The 18,511-nt window shown below is 38.1% G+C and overlaps 1 protein-coding gene across 1 annotated transcript in view; it reads right to left on the bottom strand.

Moving 5' to 3' along the window:
• The window catches only part of LOC139130658 (alpha-1,3-mannosyl-glycoprotein 4-beta-N-acetylglucosaminyltransferase B-like), a 72,684-nt gene extending 62,791 nt beyond the window's left edge, over window positions 1-9,893 (bottom strand). Inside the window, exon 1 of the mRNA XM_070696406.1 lies at window positions 9,581-9,893. Coding sequence (XP_070552507.1) covers window positions 9,581-9,665 — 85 coding nt within the window. The 5' untranslated portion in view covers window positions 9,666-9,893. The remainder of the gene's footprint in view (window positions 1-9,580) is intronic.
• Window positions 9,894-18,511: the final 8,618 nt, after the last annotated feature.

Here is an 18,511-nt window from a genome sequence, read left to right as displayed (position 1 = left end):
CACAACCCTGTACATAGCTCTGCCCTTGATCAAGGCACTGCACTTCTCATTGCCTCTACCGGTACATTACCAAGGAGTAATGGTTTCTTCATCTTGTAACAGAACGGTTACTTCATCTTGTAACAGAATTTCAGCCAATTTGATGAGCTTTACTAAAATACCTGCATGTTTTTTCAATCCTTGTGACAACATTTCTAAATTTCAGTCAACCAAATGATTCACTGAACTGTTGATCATGTGTAGATGAAGCTCAGTTTGTACTTCATGATATTTAACAAGTCATCGTTGATGACACAGTCCCCACTTGTTAATGGGTACTTTAATTACAAGTCCTCAGAGAGGATAGAGTAAGTAAGTCTCCCCCCCCCCCCACCAGACGGTGTCCATGGGGACTAATTACTATGTTAATGAGTTGATATCAGGTATCACTCGCCACCTACATGTATACATGTATAGGTTGAAGCAATCTGATTAAAATCAGATGTAGAGTACAGGGACGTCTGTACTTGCGCAGTATTCTCTTGCCGTCACCTGTAGGTGACGGCAAGAGAACACCGCATAAGTATAGACGTCGCCATACTCTACATCTAATTAATCAGATTGAGGTTGTAGTTGTCCTTAGATATAAAGCTGGCAATTGGAGAAAGGCACTGCAGAGGCAACATGAGCACACTGAGCAAATGATGAAGGGATCTCCATGTCACCTGGAGAAACTTTGAGTTCAAAAACTCTTCACATCATTCGATTTTTGTTTTACATTGAAAAGTCAAGGCTGCAGCACATTGTTTATCTCTATGGTGAAGCTTCTTCGCTCTATTATTCAAAAGTAATTGTTTTCAGTCTGGAATATTAAAGAGCTCATCCAGGCTCACTATTAAGCATACAATAGTACACAACAGTTACAAATTGGTTGCTTATTGCAAGCAGCTTCTTTTCACTAATGTCCTGACCAACATCTTCCAATTAACAGTATTCTTCTCACAGTAATTTAAACCTTTTCCTGCCAGACAGTATCACTTCCCCATCAGCCAACTCAGTGAAAGCAGTAAAGAGCCAAAACCATATGTATTTCAAACCAACAGCTTTTGTCCACAGAAATGATGTTTACAGTATCTGTGATTTCAAAGGCCTTCAAATGGTCAATTTTTTGTTAAAATGCACCAAATGGGACATACTGTACTTCACTAATTTGAACAAACTTGACCTGATGGTGAAATATGACCTTGGCAAGAAAAGGGTTAAACAAATTAATTAGTATTGGTCTATTTTGAAGTACATGTTCACCTAATTTATGTTAATTGTAATCTTTTCTTTTCTGCGATATACAACAATGCCAGTAGCGAAAAAACGAGAAGAAGACATCATTTCAAGAAGACGCTTAAGATCTAAAATGAGTATCAATCAAAGACAACCAATCAAGGCATGTTCAGAACATTTGCAGATTTGTTGACTTTACTTTGTGGCATACAGATACAGATAATTTGTATTATTATACATCTGTCATCAAAATCAATAGATATTTGTGTGTGTTTAAAAAGCTGACAAGCATTCTATAACATTGACAGTCTCACACTCTGTATGTGTAGTTTACACACGCTATCAGAAGTGTGTTATAGAGTTCAATACTTGCACTTACAAATCAGTAGGAAAACTGCTAATATTGCATGACGTATCATTATTCTGCCCATTGGACATTGCAGTCATCAACGTATAATGTGGTAATTATGAAAATACCACAAGGGATGCATTAGGACATTAGCATTGTACATCACTCTCTGTAATAGGCTTGTGCATCCAATTCAGTACTTTTGTAATAACCTCATAATATCAAATATACAATCACCATATATATTTGTCCAAATAAATAAATAAATAAATCCTAAATGACAAAACTTCACTCTTTACTTAATGTTATAGAATGCTTGTCAGCTTTTTAAACACACACAAAAATCTATTGATTTTGATGATAGATGTATAATAATACAAATTATCTGTATCTGTATGCGACAAAGTAAAGTTAGAACACTGTCAATGGAATGCTTCCTTTTTTACTCCTTTTCATTGAACTGATATGATGATGAATAAGAAGATAGTGCCACAGGTGTATATGTATGTCAACTGATGTGAAAGTCTGATTTGTGCACATTGGTAGAGTATGTCAAACAGAAAACACTGTGAAAATTTTGGAGTTAAAATTCCATGTGTCAAGGATGCATACAATGAGCACTGATTCTCAGAACAAAGTGTTTGATATGAGGAAATTCACATGAACAGCAATGAGCAATGCATTCATTCATGAATAAATACTACTTTATTAAATTGAATGATTTTCTTTTACTGTAAAATGATAATATCATTGGATTCTCTTGTATCGTCACATGGTTAACCTACAATACATCAATATAAGTCAACACAAAAGGCTTCATCAAATTAATTTCCACTCCATAGGGTATCTCCACTTTAACAAAGCCAAGCACAAGGTAGCCAAGATGATAATCCAATGACCTTCATCTAGGTGAACAGTCAGCACTATCACTGGCTATCATGAATAACTGCATGTATGCACCCACTCAATCTCATTACAGAAAATTTCCAGCAATCAATTTTCATGAAAAGGATTGCTATTGATAATGAATTATTTACATACATGTATCAATTATTAGATTAATCCTGAATTGCTACAGTTATTATGTGTACCTGTAGCTGTTGTATAGGCTCTAATGTGACAGTGCATTAAATGCTGTATATAATTTACATTTAAAGTCATTTTCACATGTATCAAGTGTTTGATACATGTACTCTATAGAACTTACTGAAGTAAGCTGTATTAGAGCTCCAACGGGTTAAAACTATGCTATGTGATGAATATTTGTACTTGTTTTGAACTGAACTATTGATAAAGGTCATCACTACTAGTACAGTGCTTTTAACAACAACGTCATAATCGATGTGTCATGCTAACAATTTCACAGATTTTTTGAAGAAAAAATAAAATTATAAAGAAAATTTTAACAAACTAACAGGATTAATGGGAAACCATATTAGAAAGCTAAAGAAGTTATTTATGCAAACTTAACCATTGGAAAAAATAACTTGAACAAGATCCCGGAAACCTACAAACCAAACTTTAAAACGGATGGACAAGCACGTTCAGAGAAAAACAATCTTGAAAAAGGGAAAGCAAAAATAAAAAATTTACATGTATGTGCATGAAAATTTGAAAGAGAAAAGGAAAAAAGTATCAAAGTGAACGGACAGACATTATTGGAATTAAAATGGACCTCAAACACAAACACGGTGCCTGGGGGACCACCGTCTTTTGTACCTTCTCAGTGTTCATTATGTGATATGATTGTTAAGTTTGTCAAAAAAGTAAAATTGTTTGGCATGAATGAGTTTCTTGAACTGGTTGGTCACTGCCCTAGCATAACAAACAATAAATATGATTGTCAGGAGCTGGAATATGTAAATTCAAGAGTGCAATCTGAGTATGAATAATCTTTGATATATGTGAAAGTGAGTTAAGACATGGGACTCAATAGGATGAAAAATAATAACACGGAAAATGGTGAATTTTTATGATGCAGAAAGGTAGAAAAATTTTGCCACAAACTATTGTACCATAATGGACAATGGCTAATCTAAACGAAATTACTTGCCCTACCTGAACTGAGCGTAGACGTATACATAATAAAATAAAAAAAAATAAATAAAATGATATGGAAATGTCTGAGAAAAGAGACAAATACTAACATTGGCAATAAATAATAACTAACATCTATCACACTGACCACAGCTACTCTATTTTTGTACATCCATGCTCTGACTGGTTTGTTTTCTTCTGATACAATATTAGGTACAAAAATATTCATGCAGCTATTCACCAGAGTCATATAATAACACAGCTTGCATTTTTGTCCACAGTAGAAATTTTAAGATAACTTTCACATTAACTGTAAATTCTGGCTTCGGGCAGCACAAACATCACAATACTAAAATGTTTTGATATGATACGGAGTGACTTGCACATATGCAGTCGATGTATTCATACATAGTATGAGAGTCTACTACATTCAAGCATTGTGATGTTGACAATTACATGCATGCCAGTGCACGATTTCAAGTAGTCACGAGGAAATTCTGATGGTCTTTTGGCGGAAATATAGGTAACAACAGTGAAATAAACAACATTACTTATTGTGACAGTGCTAAAATGCACACTCGGATCAAGTATAACGGCATGTCAGATTTATGCCATGAATCCACGATTCGTTGTCTCACAGTCTGACATACACCTACTGCCTAAATAAATCGATCAAAATACATGAATACTCTCTCTTCAATGATCAGAGTCAACATTACAATGATGTCAAAATCAACACACACCTGATGAAATTACCCAAAATAAGAGAAGGAAAATTTGGAAGTTATTGCTGTGTCGAAATAACAATCATGACAAATCCTTGACAGCAAAACAACGTTATAACAAGTAAGATGTGCATGCACATACTAAGCATGGCCTTGCTCTGGCCCAGTATCATCGCAGCCCTACTACGGGCCAGTGGGATTGCCTTCCTCGGTAAAACTAACAGATCAAAAATGGATTTGCCGATACCCGCTGAGTATGGTCTATGGAGGCCATCGTACTTCCGTCGATTGAAGGAGCCTTTTGTACCAAAAAATATGCAACGGCGACGAAAGTACCATCACTGTCAACTTCATATTTACGAGAAATGTTTCAATACACGTGGTAAAGTTTAAAACGTAAAAAATTGGACAAGTCTGAAAAACAAGATGGCGTTTTGATTCTTCAACTCACATATTCCTTGCATTCAGCGCATGCACAGACAGTAGCTTTAGAAAACTTTACTAAAAATCAACTAAAAATCAGGTAAAAATGGATGAAAATATTATTTAAAAATAATATAAGGCATACATCACCACAATTTGAACATTTCTAACAACATATCAACTAAACAAACAGTCATGCCAAACATCAAAATGATCAAATCAGAGGTTTTAAAGACAAACACTGATTTTCACAAAAAGGCTAAAAAAAGTGACTTTAAAATGATTCCATCAAAAAAAGCAAAAATATAGTGTGAGATATTTGCTTGAGTGACCATCCAACCAAAGTTCAGAAAAAGTTACTGTAGGGTTTTTGAGATATCTCTGTCCACGGCATACGGTACATGGCGTACGCCGGGGCATTTAGTCTGTTGGACCGTAAGGTTCAAAGGACTAAATATGTATAAAAAATATATAATTTTGCACAAGAAAATAATTCACATATGGCTACATTTACAATACCTACATATCAAAATTTAATACAGTGTAATTGTCTGAAAACATATGCTAGGAAAAAAATGGGCAAAACTTCCCAAAAGGACAGAAAATTGCAGATACCGGGTACTACCACAAAATGAATAATTTGCTCAGACACAACCTTAGGCACCTGAAAATCAAATATCAAAAAGGTATTACAGATTTCCTTTCTCCCTGAATTCCCTGAGTAGTATGGATCATAAATGTTACTACATTAGTTATTTAGTCTCTGCACAAAACATCTGATATCGGTTTTTGTAAAAAATCGCGCGAGTTATAAGTGGCGGAAATAGCTTTTCTGGGGTAAGTGACCACAAAGCTAGCGCATATGTAAATTTATCCTTGGTGAACTTCCCCTTTAAGGCAAGTCTGCTGCATTTTGTCAACTTTCTGTACAGAGGTCTCATGCTGACATAAGCAAAATAGTACATGTATACCTAGAGAACATCAGCTACCTGAAAGAAATATCAGAAACACTCATTTGACTCAACATTCAAGAGTCATCCCCAATTGTTACATCATGTCTAATCTTTTCAATAACTCAATATATCACTAAATGCTAAATGATGGATATTGCTCTTGCAGGTAATGCTTGAAACAGAGCTGAATGCCAAGACTACTGTAAGATACTAGGGTATACATGACTCTTTTTATCTCTATCGTATACAGATCACTTGTCTCCAGTACCGGTATTCATAGGTTTTAATCCAGTTCTATGGGATCTGGATTAATTGAACAGGTCAGTTTCTGACTATTTTTTCTGATCATTTCCCAATATGTACCCTCATTTCCCAATATGTACACGTCAGACAAACAATCTTCTTGCTTGTAGCTCACAACATGGTTTGAACCAAGAATTTTGTAAACATCAATAAAAGCAATCTGATACATGTATCTCAACTCCATACTTTTTAAATTTTACCTTTTTAACACTTTAGCTCACTTGCATAGTTTTAAACTTACACTTGTATTTGACAAATTTCACAGTTCATCCAAGGATGCATCAATGCTCAAATTACCATGGTCACATAGGAGCACCAGAGAGTTTTCAAGTGAATTTACTTATGTACAAGTACATTGTACAGATTGCGATCAAAACTGCTCTGTACTCTGTACATGGTGTACATACATGTACATGTACACACTTTATTGTACATTGTAACAAGTGTCAGCTAATTATCCTGTTTGTCGCAGTAAAAATTGTTTTGAAGCATTGATACATGTAAATGATGCCATTGCAATACTGCTCCAACATGTCAGGTTTGGAAATCGTTAAATGAACAAATTATTTGGACATGTTGGTTCACATTATACACTTATGTTTGTAGTTTTAACACTTTAAAATTGCCAACTTTAACAAATCATCATTATATTGGTCATGATTGTATTTAAAGTACACAAGCAATAACCAAATACTGATCAACTAAAATGAAAAATAAAATGTTTGGAAAGCCTCAAAATTTTTTGACAAAACACAACTTGATTTCATTAAAGTAACAACCAGTTATGTTGGTTATATTACTTTTTTCAGCAATCTTTCCAAAAATCGGCAGTTTGAAGTCAAAAATTACTTGTTTCCAAAAAACAGGAAATGCAATACATGATAACATAGGTAATGGTTATTAATATTGATCCTAACTTTCCATAATCTTTGGGATAAGAAACACTGAACCTGAAAATTTCTTACTAAAATCTGTCCTTATGAAAATGGCAAACTACAGCAGAACTGTACTGTATTTCATTGTCAGACACACTGCATGTAAACCCTTTCTGGTACAAGGACACAATGCTGTATGTTAAATTGAGGGATTATATACATGTACTTCTGCAATAATGTACCCCCTCCCAGACCGTATTGGATGAAAAGAGACTTTGCACAACATATTGTACAAGGGAAGCTGAGTGCACAGTGCAAAGTTTGCTTGATTTCATTATTGGCTGGGAGGAATTTATTATTGCTATTATTTTATAGCTCTAGCATTGCCAGGGAATTTGTAGATGTAGAAAACATCTGGGACCACAATACATGTCGCCGCTCGAAATTAGCGGTAGTCCTGCATCCACAGACAACCAACTTTTCCCTGGGGCTACCAAAGTCCATGAAATGGTAGCCCACACGGACCACCAAAGACCGGGACAAAATTCAGTCAGTACTTGGCGTGCCGTCACTTTGGAACGAGCTAAATTGCAGTCAAATCCAGTTGGACACAGTAACATGAGTAAGGCCAGACTATGACCTTGTTATGCAAATTACAAAGACAACCATGCAGTGAAACTTTGCAACGTTACCAAGTTTCAATATCTCAACTGATGTACTTGGATGATAGGCACAGGAAATGATGGCCAATGAAAAAGCATTTTCATTGCATTTTGATCATAATGTATCAATTACAGACAATATGCCTCCTCCCTACAGAAAGCCTGTGGTCTATTTTAAGCCCTGCTACAGTATCCGTTGTGCTGAGAAGGTTGTGGTCGTTGTCATGCCGACTGTCAAAATTTGCGTACAACTTTGAGTGAAACAAGTTGCCAATATGTCACCAAACTTTTGAGTATCACTGTTGTCCATAAGACCAAAAAAAAAATCGTTTCTGGTCACCAAGTGCGTCATTTCAGAACCCGTTTGTCATGGCACTTTTTTGGTTACATCATATTCCCTCCAAAATTGGAGGGTCTATGGTTATATACTCATCAGTAGAGCTATCCTTGATATCCCTGTTTGCATGTCCAAAAATGCTAAAAAGAAAACGGAAGTATTATGCAGCCCATGATAAAAGACAATAACTGTTGCATCAATAGTGCCAAACCAGCATAGTTAAGAATTCAAGAAAAGGGGAAAAAAGAAAACCGCATCACCTTTGCTGAATGTCAAGGACCAGAAACATGGGGGGAGGGGGCTTTATACCTGTTTTCTTTGGGTATTAGGTGTGCAGGTATTCACATCAAATAACTAGAAATTTCACTTCATGGGTAGAATCTTGAAAAATTGCTTTTTCTTGTCTGGTTAAAAAACTAATAACCCTAAACTAAAATATGCATGGGCTACCAGCCACTGTCACTGGGCTACCAACTTCAGAAAATAGTAGCTCAAATGGACTACAAGGGAAAAAAGTAAATTTTGAGCCCTGCATGTATTGGATAATTGGATACATTATCGGTAAAAATTTGGGGGATGTCATAATTTCCCTGGTATTGACAAAGCTGAAATATAATGTGAAATTTTACAAAACTATCTAAAAACCTTCTTGTCTGAAGGAGAATGTTTGCAAACATGTGCTTACAGCTTACACACAATAATTTGCAGAATTTTCCAGTGGAGACATGAAACCTACTATGTTAAAGGGCCAGTAGTTGTAATTGTGTTTTCAGAATTGTTGAGTGTAACATGCCTCATCCAATTTCTTAAATGAAAAATCCAGAAATTTCTCTGCTATCACTCATCTTTGTAGTAGATGACAAGGTTGCACTACTTACTGTACACGCTATAAACTCTCTCTCTCTCTCTCTCTCTCTCTCTCTCTCTCTCTCTCTCTCTCTCTCTCTCTCTCTCTTCCCCCCCCCCATCTGTCCACAGCTGGGTGTACATTTCTATTTTCATCTTTTTCACGACTCGATTACTGGGAGACAATAAACGATGGATGGAAATTTCCAGCTGCTGTTACCATGGCTACTCCATAGTCTACTCAGTGAAATTAGAGTGTAACTGTGGTGTTATATCGCTAAACACCACTGGCGCTTGACGTCGCTTCACAAGGCACCTATGTTACCAATCAAAAGAAACCTGTTTTCTCTTGTTGCATCATACAGACCCACATAGCGGCATGTTGAGTGCCTCTGCTATTTATTGTTTATGAATCCCACATTGTCGATGGTTGAGACACCTTGAACACCTTGAGACACCTTGACATCCGGATGTCAACAAAGCGTACTCCATTGAATACACCAAAGATCAATGCCAACGTAACGATTAGCTGGTGACGTTACTCGTAAGGTCAGACTGCATTAAAAATTCGGCCACTAAGGTATGAACATAAATATCAGCACGGTAATTGTTCACGCGAAAACCATCTCACTTACTACCTCAATTGGTAAACGTACGAAGATGGGTATTTCGTTCATTGCAGACCACACCTTCTGCTAAGTTCTGGTGACACTCGTCTGAGATTATCACAAACAATTTGCATGAATCGGAAGTTTATGTAAAGAAATTTAAGAAAACACATCAGTTAAATAACAAGGTGATCCTCAACCTTACCTGACCGACTGCTCAGCAATACCACTGATAACGACAGAAAAACCAGGAAAGACAGAACCACTATTCCATTCCGTCGTAAGGCCATTGAGATAAATTACTCGCGCATGTGCAGAGTTAGAGTGGACATTCAGTTCAATTTTGTCGATCAAGATGGCAGTGTCACCTGTAGGCGAAACCACAGATATATGCCTTAACAAAAAGCAGTGCTCAGTCGAGTGTGTAAGGCTTGAGTAGGGCTGCGTGTGTGCCTCATGTCCTTCAGCATGCAGTCGCTATCATCGCCCATACTCTCGATCAGGACGCCATCACTTCTGGGGCTGGCCCGGAAGTACTTAGCATGACGCAATGAAGTCTGGGTAACCAAATCCTGCCAAAGGCAAACAGCAACACAGTTAACTTTTCAGCCGTTCATACGACACGTACAAGGTTTAACAAGGAGGACGAGCAAAATCGTTTGACTTACAGATAAAAATAAGCCATCAAGATTCAGGGAGAGCTGGTTTGGGTACTAGGTGCGTACCGGGCGCGTGCCGAGGGATGGAGGAGACAATGTGGCGTGACCAGATCTGCATAAAGGTGCTGGATTGCCAAAATAGCCAAGTTTGAGATATTTAGCTGCTATTCAGCTACTTGGGTTTTTAGCCTACCAAATCAGGATATTAGCAGCTATTCAGCTATTATTGTTGGATCACCAGAATAGCTGACTTTCAGATATTTAGCAGCTATTCAGCTATTTATACGTGATGGAAACAATAATAGCTGCTTCGGAGATGTTGAGCAGCTACTCTGATTTGATACCAACATAATCCCTGGCTATTCAGCTATTCAAGCTATAGTATTAACCGTTTATAGCCGCTATTAGCCAAATGTTAGCAGGCTATTTGCTGGCTATGATATATTTTCTGAATAATGTTTTTTTATGCACAAACATTTTCATTTTTTTCATATGAATTTTTACATCGTCTGCAACCTCATACTATCAATCACGCAAGCACAAATATTATGGGTGACATACAATTTACGAGTGAATTTCCTGATTTTTTTTCAAGATTTATAAATTTTACTTTTCTTACACTTTTGAAAACACTTTTCCGAGAGAGAGAGAGACAGTAAGTGTGCGTAGAGTGCAATACGTTTCATTAAAATAACTATTTCCTGACCTACTCTTCGGTACTGCAATCCCCACTTTCTGGCAGTGTGTCATTGGCTAATCCGTGACATTATTCGGCCAACCATTTTTTCACCCTGAAATCAGAGAGTGAAAGTCGAAATATGGGCAAATTTCATGATTTTATCGGTTCACTTGACTATTGGACCAAATTTCGATCTTGAATTTGCTCTGTTCGCATTCTATTTCTCAATTAAGAATGACACGTTCAGCGCGGTATCTATTGCGGCCAACCTTACGTAATCAATAATGAAAATGGCATAGCGTTGATCGCGATTTCAGATTTGTTACTAAATATAGCTGCACGCGCGCGACTTTCGGACAACACTGCACAACTTTGTTGTTGCATGCGCGGCTGTTGTGGCAGCTTGAAGTCAGAGCCATAAAATACCACGAACTAGCGTGACTTTTAGTAACCATTGTAACCCTATCATGTTTTATTTTCGTCGTTTATGCGGAAAATGCAGACAAATCTTTATTTATGCATATTAATGAAAGAAAAACATGACGTCATTTGCGATCAGTTCTATTAAGAATTGGTGAAATACTAAATTGCAGATGGTTTTCCCGAGTAGGAATAGCGACGTGAACCGCTAGTTGTGCAACGTTAACGGCAGATCGAAATTAGGAATTAGAAATTGGCACCACATGACACGATCAGGACATGATTGTAAATTTCCCGTACAAAAACCACTTAGGCCTATATAATAAGCTTAGATTGAAATCGCTGTTAAGGGACCGTTCAGTTTTTACGGCCGGGGGGGGGGGCCGGCAAAATCTTGTCGCCGGTGTTCAAAAAAATGATGACCCCCCCTGCATTTTTCGCGAAAAAATGATGACCCCCCCCTTTGTCAGACGAAAAAATTTGATGACCCCCCCCCCCCCCCCCCCACTGAAAAATAACCAAAACCCATATGTCAAATTTACCCGCACGGTTTGGATTTGAACTCTGGTACGCGGCGCACTTTATTCGTGTAGCAGAGATGCCAGTGTACAAGCTTCTCAGCCACATCCATGCAAACGTCTGTTAATTAGGACGACTGTAAGGCAATTTTTAACTTCATTTCCATAGACAACTTATGTCCATGGACATTGTATAAAGTAAACTTTATTGGAGTGGTTCGCCAAAGGCAGCCCTCCGGTTAAGAGGGTCATGGGCCATTACGTAAAGTCAACTTTATTCTAGTGGGCAACCAAAGGTGGCCCACTGGTAAAAAGAGGGTCGATCATGGCCATTGCATGAAGTAAACTTTACTGAACAGGGCCGCTGAAGGCGTCCGGCCGTTAAGATGGTCATGGGGTATTACAATAAAGTCAATTTATTGTAGTGGGCCGCCGCAGGCAGCCCGCCGGTACAGAGGGTCGATCATGGCCATTGCATAAAGTAAACCTAATTGGAGTGGGCCGCCAAAGGCGTCTGCCCGCTAAGAGGGTCATGGGTAATACATAAAGTATATTATTGTATTGGGCCGCCGAGGGGGGCCCGCCGGTAAAGAGGGTCAATCATGGCCATGGCATAAAGTGGACTTTATTGTAGGTATTATGTTTTTGAAAATGTGGTGACCCCCCCTTTTCTACCAGTGAAAAAGTGATGACCCCCCCTTCTTGGATTCCAAAATTATGATGACCCCCCCCCCCTGGATTTTGCCGGCCCCCCCAGCCGTAAAAACTGAACGGTCCCTGTTAAAGGGCAGCAGGCAACAGGTGTGCCCGGAAAAGGGTCGACATTTTCCGTACCAAAGAATGTGGATCGGAATGGCCTTCAGCGCGGGCAGTTAGCGAAAGTTTTACCTGAAAAAAGATTGATAATTGCCGTACCTAAGGTCCGTGAAATTGAATGACTCTGAGCGGGCAGCTTGGGACAAGTGCCTGATCACAGTCCCTCTGTCCATAGATAGAGGGACTGTGGCCTGATAAACAGCTGACTATCTTTCGTACCTGAAGTGCGGGAATTTCAATGGTCGTTAAGGCAGAAACCGACAATTTTACCGCTGCAGTATACTACCAAAAAACCTCCCGTCAGGAAGACAAAAACGTAGAAATTTTATTCTGCGTCTACATTTGCCGCATATGGTAATATCTATAACTGCCAAACTTTTAAACGAAATTTGCCTTTCAATGAGTCTGCACAAATTAAATGGCGGAAATGCCTATTGATGTGTGGGACTGGCACGGTTCTACGGGATTTTAATATCCTCTTTGAGGCAGTTGACGGCCGTGCTGGTAGAAGCTTAAGAAAGTCTCGTACTGCTCCTGAGTGGTCAAACCAAGTCTTGACAGTACGGATGTAGGCCTATGTTGTCGAGTTTCGGGAATAATAGACAACGAATGTGCTCGGTTAAAGTTTGGCAATATACCGACCACTAATTTGGCATGGACTAGAAAGTCGGGCCGCGGGAGTAGGCGACAGGTGCAGGTGTATCCGATAAGGAGCTGAAAATTATCCGGCCATAAAGAGCGTGAATAAGGATGTCAGGCGGCGGGGCCAGGGTAACTGATTTTCCGGTAAAAGACTGACAATCTTCGGTACCACACGTACGGGTATTTGAATGTCGGTTGGCGGTGATTGGACGACAGGTGCGCTGATTAAAGGCGCGAAAAATTTCCCGTACTTAAAGTGCGACGATTTGAATTGCATTGAATGAGCTGCCGGGGACAGGTATGGCGGGAAAGAGGTTGACAATTTCCCGTACAAAAAGCACGTAGATAGGAATCGCTGTCAACGGGCAGCAGACCACCGATTGGAATATGGGTAGAACTGAGAAAGTAATATCATAATTTGTCAGGTTGCGTTAGTAATACCTTAACGTATTGAGCAGTATTCTGTACAGGTCGTGCCTGGCTTTACACAGTATGGCGAACGTGAATTTTTATTCTTCATGGATCTGTTTTTACATGTACGGTATAATCATGGAGCCATAGTAGAATCCAGTCAAAAGATCACAATGTACAGATGTACATGATAATTGTATAAACAGATACAAATACCAATAACAAACACGAATAACGGATTACACGGGTAGTATTATCAGACAAAGAATTGCGACCAGTAAGGTCATGTGGAAAACGGAAGTGCAGTTGTACGTTCAACACAGATTATGGATCAATGGTGGGGATCCTTAGCGGATTACGAGATTTCGTAAGCAAATGTTGAAAGTGTCCCCTGAGGTTCAATGTCTCTAATATTCTATCTATCAAATCGCATCCTCCAGTTTTCCCTCAGCCGACAAATATAGCATCCAAAAGAATGTTTAAACATCATACAGGACAGCGTTTTTGTGACAATCATACATGACGTCACGGAAATGGATAACGAAACGATTGAAAGAGCATCTAATTGAAAGCATGGTAGGGCGATACCGACTACAGATAAGAATACAAAAGTTCCTGTAATATTTGCACTCTTCAAGCTTGACAATATGAACACCTATGAAAAAACGCAACGATGTAAAGTAACTTTGCAGACGTCTTAGACGTAATGAAACTGACCAGCCAAATGAAGTGAAAATCATCATTGTAGTAAATATAACACATACACTTTCATTTCAAATGTGTAACATTTGTTTCTTCTACCGACAAAATACGATAAAACATGCCTGTCGTGATTTTAATATCAATGAACAATATCCATTTTCTAAAATCATGCCTCTCACATTTGAAAGCATAACGTAGAATTTGAGGATCTAATGGTAACTGTTTGTACCCGCCCGTGGTTTTGTGAGGCCACTGCCTGTATTTTAATTTATGCGCCGAGCCTGGAAATGCGCCACCAGCGGCTGAATTATTTTGGTCAGATTCTGACATGAAAAAAAAGTCAAATTTCATCTACTTTGAAAGGAAAATCTCGAAAGACGACATTTCTAGATCCAGGCATGAGAGGAAAAGTTTGTGCGTTGCTTCGTAGGCTTTTACACAAGAGAAAAATACATAACTTATCTTAGGGAGGATGAACTGAAGAATGAATAGTACATTCACTTATAATTTAAATATACATTCACATATAATAAGCCAATCAGTATTCATAAAACAAATGAGTATAAAATATGTAAAGTTTATGTTTTTGTATTGAAACTAACCCTCTTGTAACCTTCATTGGTCCTAAAAAGGGCAATAAAACTATTACATCGTTTCTCTGACTAAATCTCGTGCAAAAGTGATTAGATGGCGCCGTTTTTGTACGTGGCTTCTCGCCTCAGACGACAAATTTGAACTACCGCTTTGAAAATAATAAAATCAAGAATGTTTACTATATCGCGTACTCAACGGCAAATGCAGGTCACATTCGACAACACACGATCTCCCATTCTGTTTTACTCGAAGTAGCATTTTGTCTCCTTTACATATTATCTTCAAATGTGTTTTATAATTCCAACAAATGACACCGATGGTTTTCGAGGTTCCGATATTAAGTCTGACGAACATCTTACTAGAAGGACAAAGGTAGATAGTAACGAACTTTCAAACAAACAAGTTTTCTTTTTTCTTTTTACTTAATGTTTTATTTTTTATCTAATTTTAAACTTGCTTCTTCTGTACCCGTACCTCTACGCATGCGCCTTCAGCGATAACATACCGCTGGTAAAGGCACAAAATGAGTTTGTGACGTTCAACTTTTTGCACGGTATGCATATGTATAGAATTCACTCACCATGGCTTGGAACAGTGTGATGGAGGAGCTTTTGTAATGCAAATCACTTTATATCTGATATTATCTTTCTGCAGAAAGTCGTGTCCCTAACAGGCAACCTATCTTCGTATTTGTTTGACGATTTTGAAGACTCTAGTCTTGCACACCGAGCAGGGCTGGTATTACTTGCATATGATACCCCATGTAGGACTATCCAAGCCTTCCTGGATCTCTACCACATCGGTTTTTATACTGGCCACACTGTTCTTTGAGTTTTCTTTGCGTGCAACCTCTTAAATGTAAGCTTCATCCGTGTGTTAAGAATAATAACGTTTGTATGTGATTGCTTATGGCAACATTTACGAAGATTTAAAAAAACGTTAACAATCAGCTCTACACATGGCAAACGCGGAAAGGTAGAGCAACAAGTGTAGGGGTTATACATCTGTGTGAATTCACACACATAGATTCACAAATCATTGGTTTTTAAGAAAATTCGTGAACAAGTAAGTGTATGGAACGCTCGGATGTAACCGGCGTAGCTCATTTGAATGGCCCGGAACCGTAGATAAACTGTTCAAGAGTATTGCCCCTATGGAACCTGTCACATATTCCCTGCTGATGTTCAGCGTCTCGGAAGCTGATATCCAATTGGGTGGCTTAATCTTACCATTATATTTAAATTATACAAAAAGACTCCCTAAGTTGCTATGAACCTTGACAATCGACCAATCAGATATAACCTTCCGAGCACGCTGCACATCAGCAGGGTTTGCATTAGACGCGAAATCTCACTGTCTTTTCGTGAGGCTAAAGTAAAATATTTGTGTTATCGGTAACCGGACCTACCCTAGAAAAGCCCGCCGATCCTAGAAATCTAATTCGCACTTTAAATTTTTTTAAGGAAATTCTCTAAATTGTATTGCATTTTATGGATCTCGGCCAACAAAAAGAAAAGTCAAAAACTTTCTTCCGACTTAGACCAAAAAAGATCGTTTCTGGTCACCGCAAGCGTCATTTTAGAACCTGCGCGTCATCATGGCTGTTTTGGGTTAGGCCTACATACTCATCAGTACACTGTGAGCTATCCTTGATATCCCTGTTTGCATGTTCAAAAGTGCTAAAAAGAAAACGGAAGTACTATGCAGCCAGTGATAAGAGACAATAATTGTTGCATCTATAGTTCCAAACCAGCATTATTAGGAAATAAAAAAGAGAAAGGGAAAAAAAAACCCGCGTCGCCGCATCACTTCCGCTGAATGTCAAGGACCAGAAACAATTTATTTTGGCCTTACCTACCATATTTTTCGTGGAAACATATATATTGTTTTTATTATTTCATAAGAGTTTACTGCCGATACGTTTATTATTATTCATTGTGGTGTAGCTGATGGCACATATAGATAAATCTATCGCACACGTCTTGAAAAATGTCGATCAAAAGCCATTACAAAGGTTTTTGGATTTCTTTTGTTATTCCCTTTTCCTGTTCGGCGCCTTTGGCACTTTCCTATTGGTTGATTGACAGAGAGAGACGCGCATTCAATTCACAGCAAGCGAAAGATAATTCACATTCGGGTGAAGTCTACATGTGTCTGAAATTTTCAAAACATGTATGTTTGTCTCAAGTTGAAAGTTTTCAGCTAAAACTTTAAACATTTTCGAAGTTCATATGAGCGTTCGTTAGTCCTTGGATTGAGTGAAGAGGATTTAAATCGCTCTAAAGTTTACGGCACATCGATAACATTGCCCGCTGAAAAACCACAGTGACTGCCATAGCAAAGATAATGGCGAGTTAGGTGGTCAAGGATTTTGTTGAGAATACACAACACAGTTGTGTGGGTGCCATGGAATCGCATTGGCGTCCTAAAACACTTAAAGGCTGCAACCTATTAACATTGAATAATTTACATAACAATCTTTGTGAATTAAAGTCAATCGCAATTACCCCATGTCGTGCGCAACCAATAACCGACTCACCAAAAATGTCACCAAATTATTTCCTACATAAAATGTGTTTGAACTTGTCGAAGCTGTACCGTTAGTAGTCGTGTTCTCTCCAATCTATTTGTCCTATATTTAGGTCGTTAAGTTACAATATCTTTATCTCAGTTCCCAAAGTTGTTTAATTGACGATGGACTTTTCAGAATTGGTCCACATGACTCAAATATTACCACTTCATTTGAGAAAGTAAATATCGAGTTGAAACTTTATCCACTGATCATGTCAGAACAAATTACAAACTACGATCTCTGTCGCAGGTTTCGTCATGTTTGCCGATTTCATCCTTTCGTGCATTAACTTTTCGAAAATGAAACAGATTTTTACGAATGATTCTGAATTTGTTTTGCAAGTTGAAGATTTCTTCAAAGGATACAGTATATAAAACTATCTGCATACTATTAGTTTAGTTCTATTGAATTGGTAAGATTAAAATAAAACACCCCGTGTGAATATCGTCATGTGTCATAGTTATTCGAAAAATAAGAAGGTTGCTCGTATACGGAAACATTTTAAGATCCAATCATTGGTCCAAATTCGACTCCATTTCAATATGTTCCGTGGGCGCAAAACGCTCAGGGAATTACGACCAGTCGAAAGTTAGCAACGAGTTCAGCAGCAGCATGATTAAAGCATGCAACCTCGAAATGGAGGTATTTCTGTAAACGAACGAAGTGTTGCAATAGATTACTAGTTTCAATCGCTTCGATATATCAGTAAGGTTGGGATGTTGTGGGGAATTTTGGAAATTTCACGAGTCCAAATTACATCACAATAGACTTTATGTGTTATGTATATATAGCAATTCCACACCGTGTTTACAGTATCACCACAGTAACTTGTCACGCATTCTCTTCATTTGTAGATAACAGCAGCATCTTTAAATTCACGCAAACATCAAATTTGCATTTAATTTCAAGTCTAATTCAGACTGACTTTGATTCCGACCTCTCCCCTTTTTTTCAAGAAAAGCACTACACCGGAGTACGGACTGAAACGCCCTCTCGCGACTGCATGGTATGAACTACATCAGCTTCTAAAACCATCGTAGGACAATAATAATGTGTTTGCGGGCAGATATCTTCAATCGCTGAAAACCGTATAATAATTTATTGAAATATTTCTTCCAAACAC

This window comes from Ptychodera flava, chromosome 4, assembly GCF_041260155.1.
Source record: "Ptychodera flava strain L36383 chromosome 4, AS_Pfla_20210202, whole genome shotgun sequence".
NCBI lineage: Eukaryota > Metazoa > Hemichordata > Enteropneusta > Ptychoderidae > Ptychodera > Ptychodera flava.
Note: the sequence above shows the minus strand (reverse complement) of the source record. Positions and strands in the feature narration are given on the sequence as shown.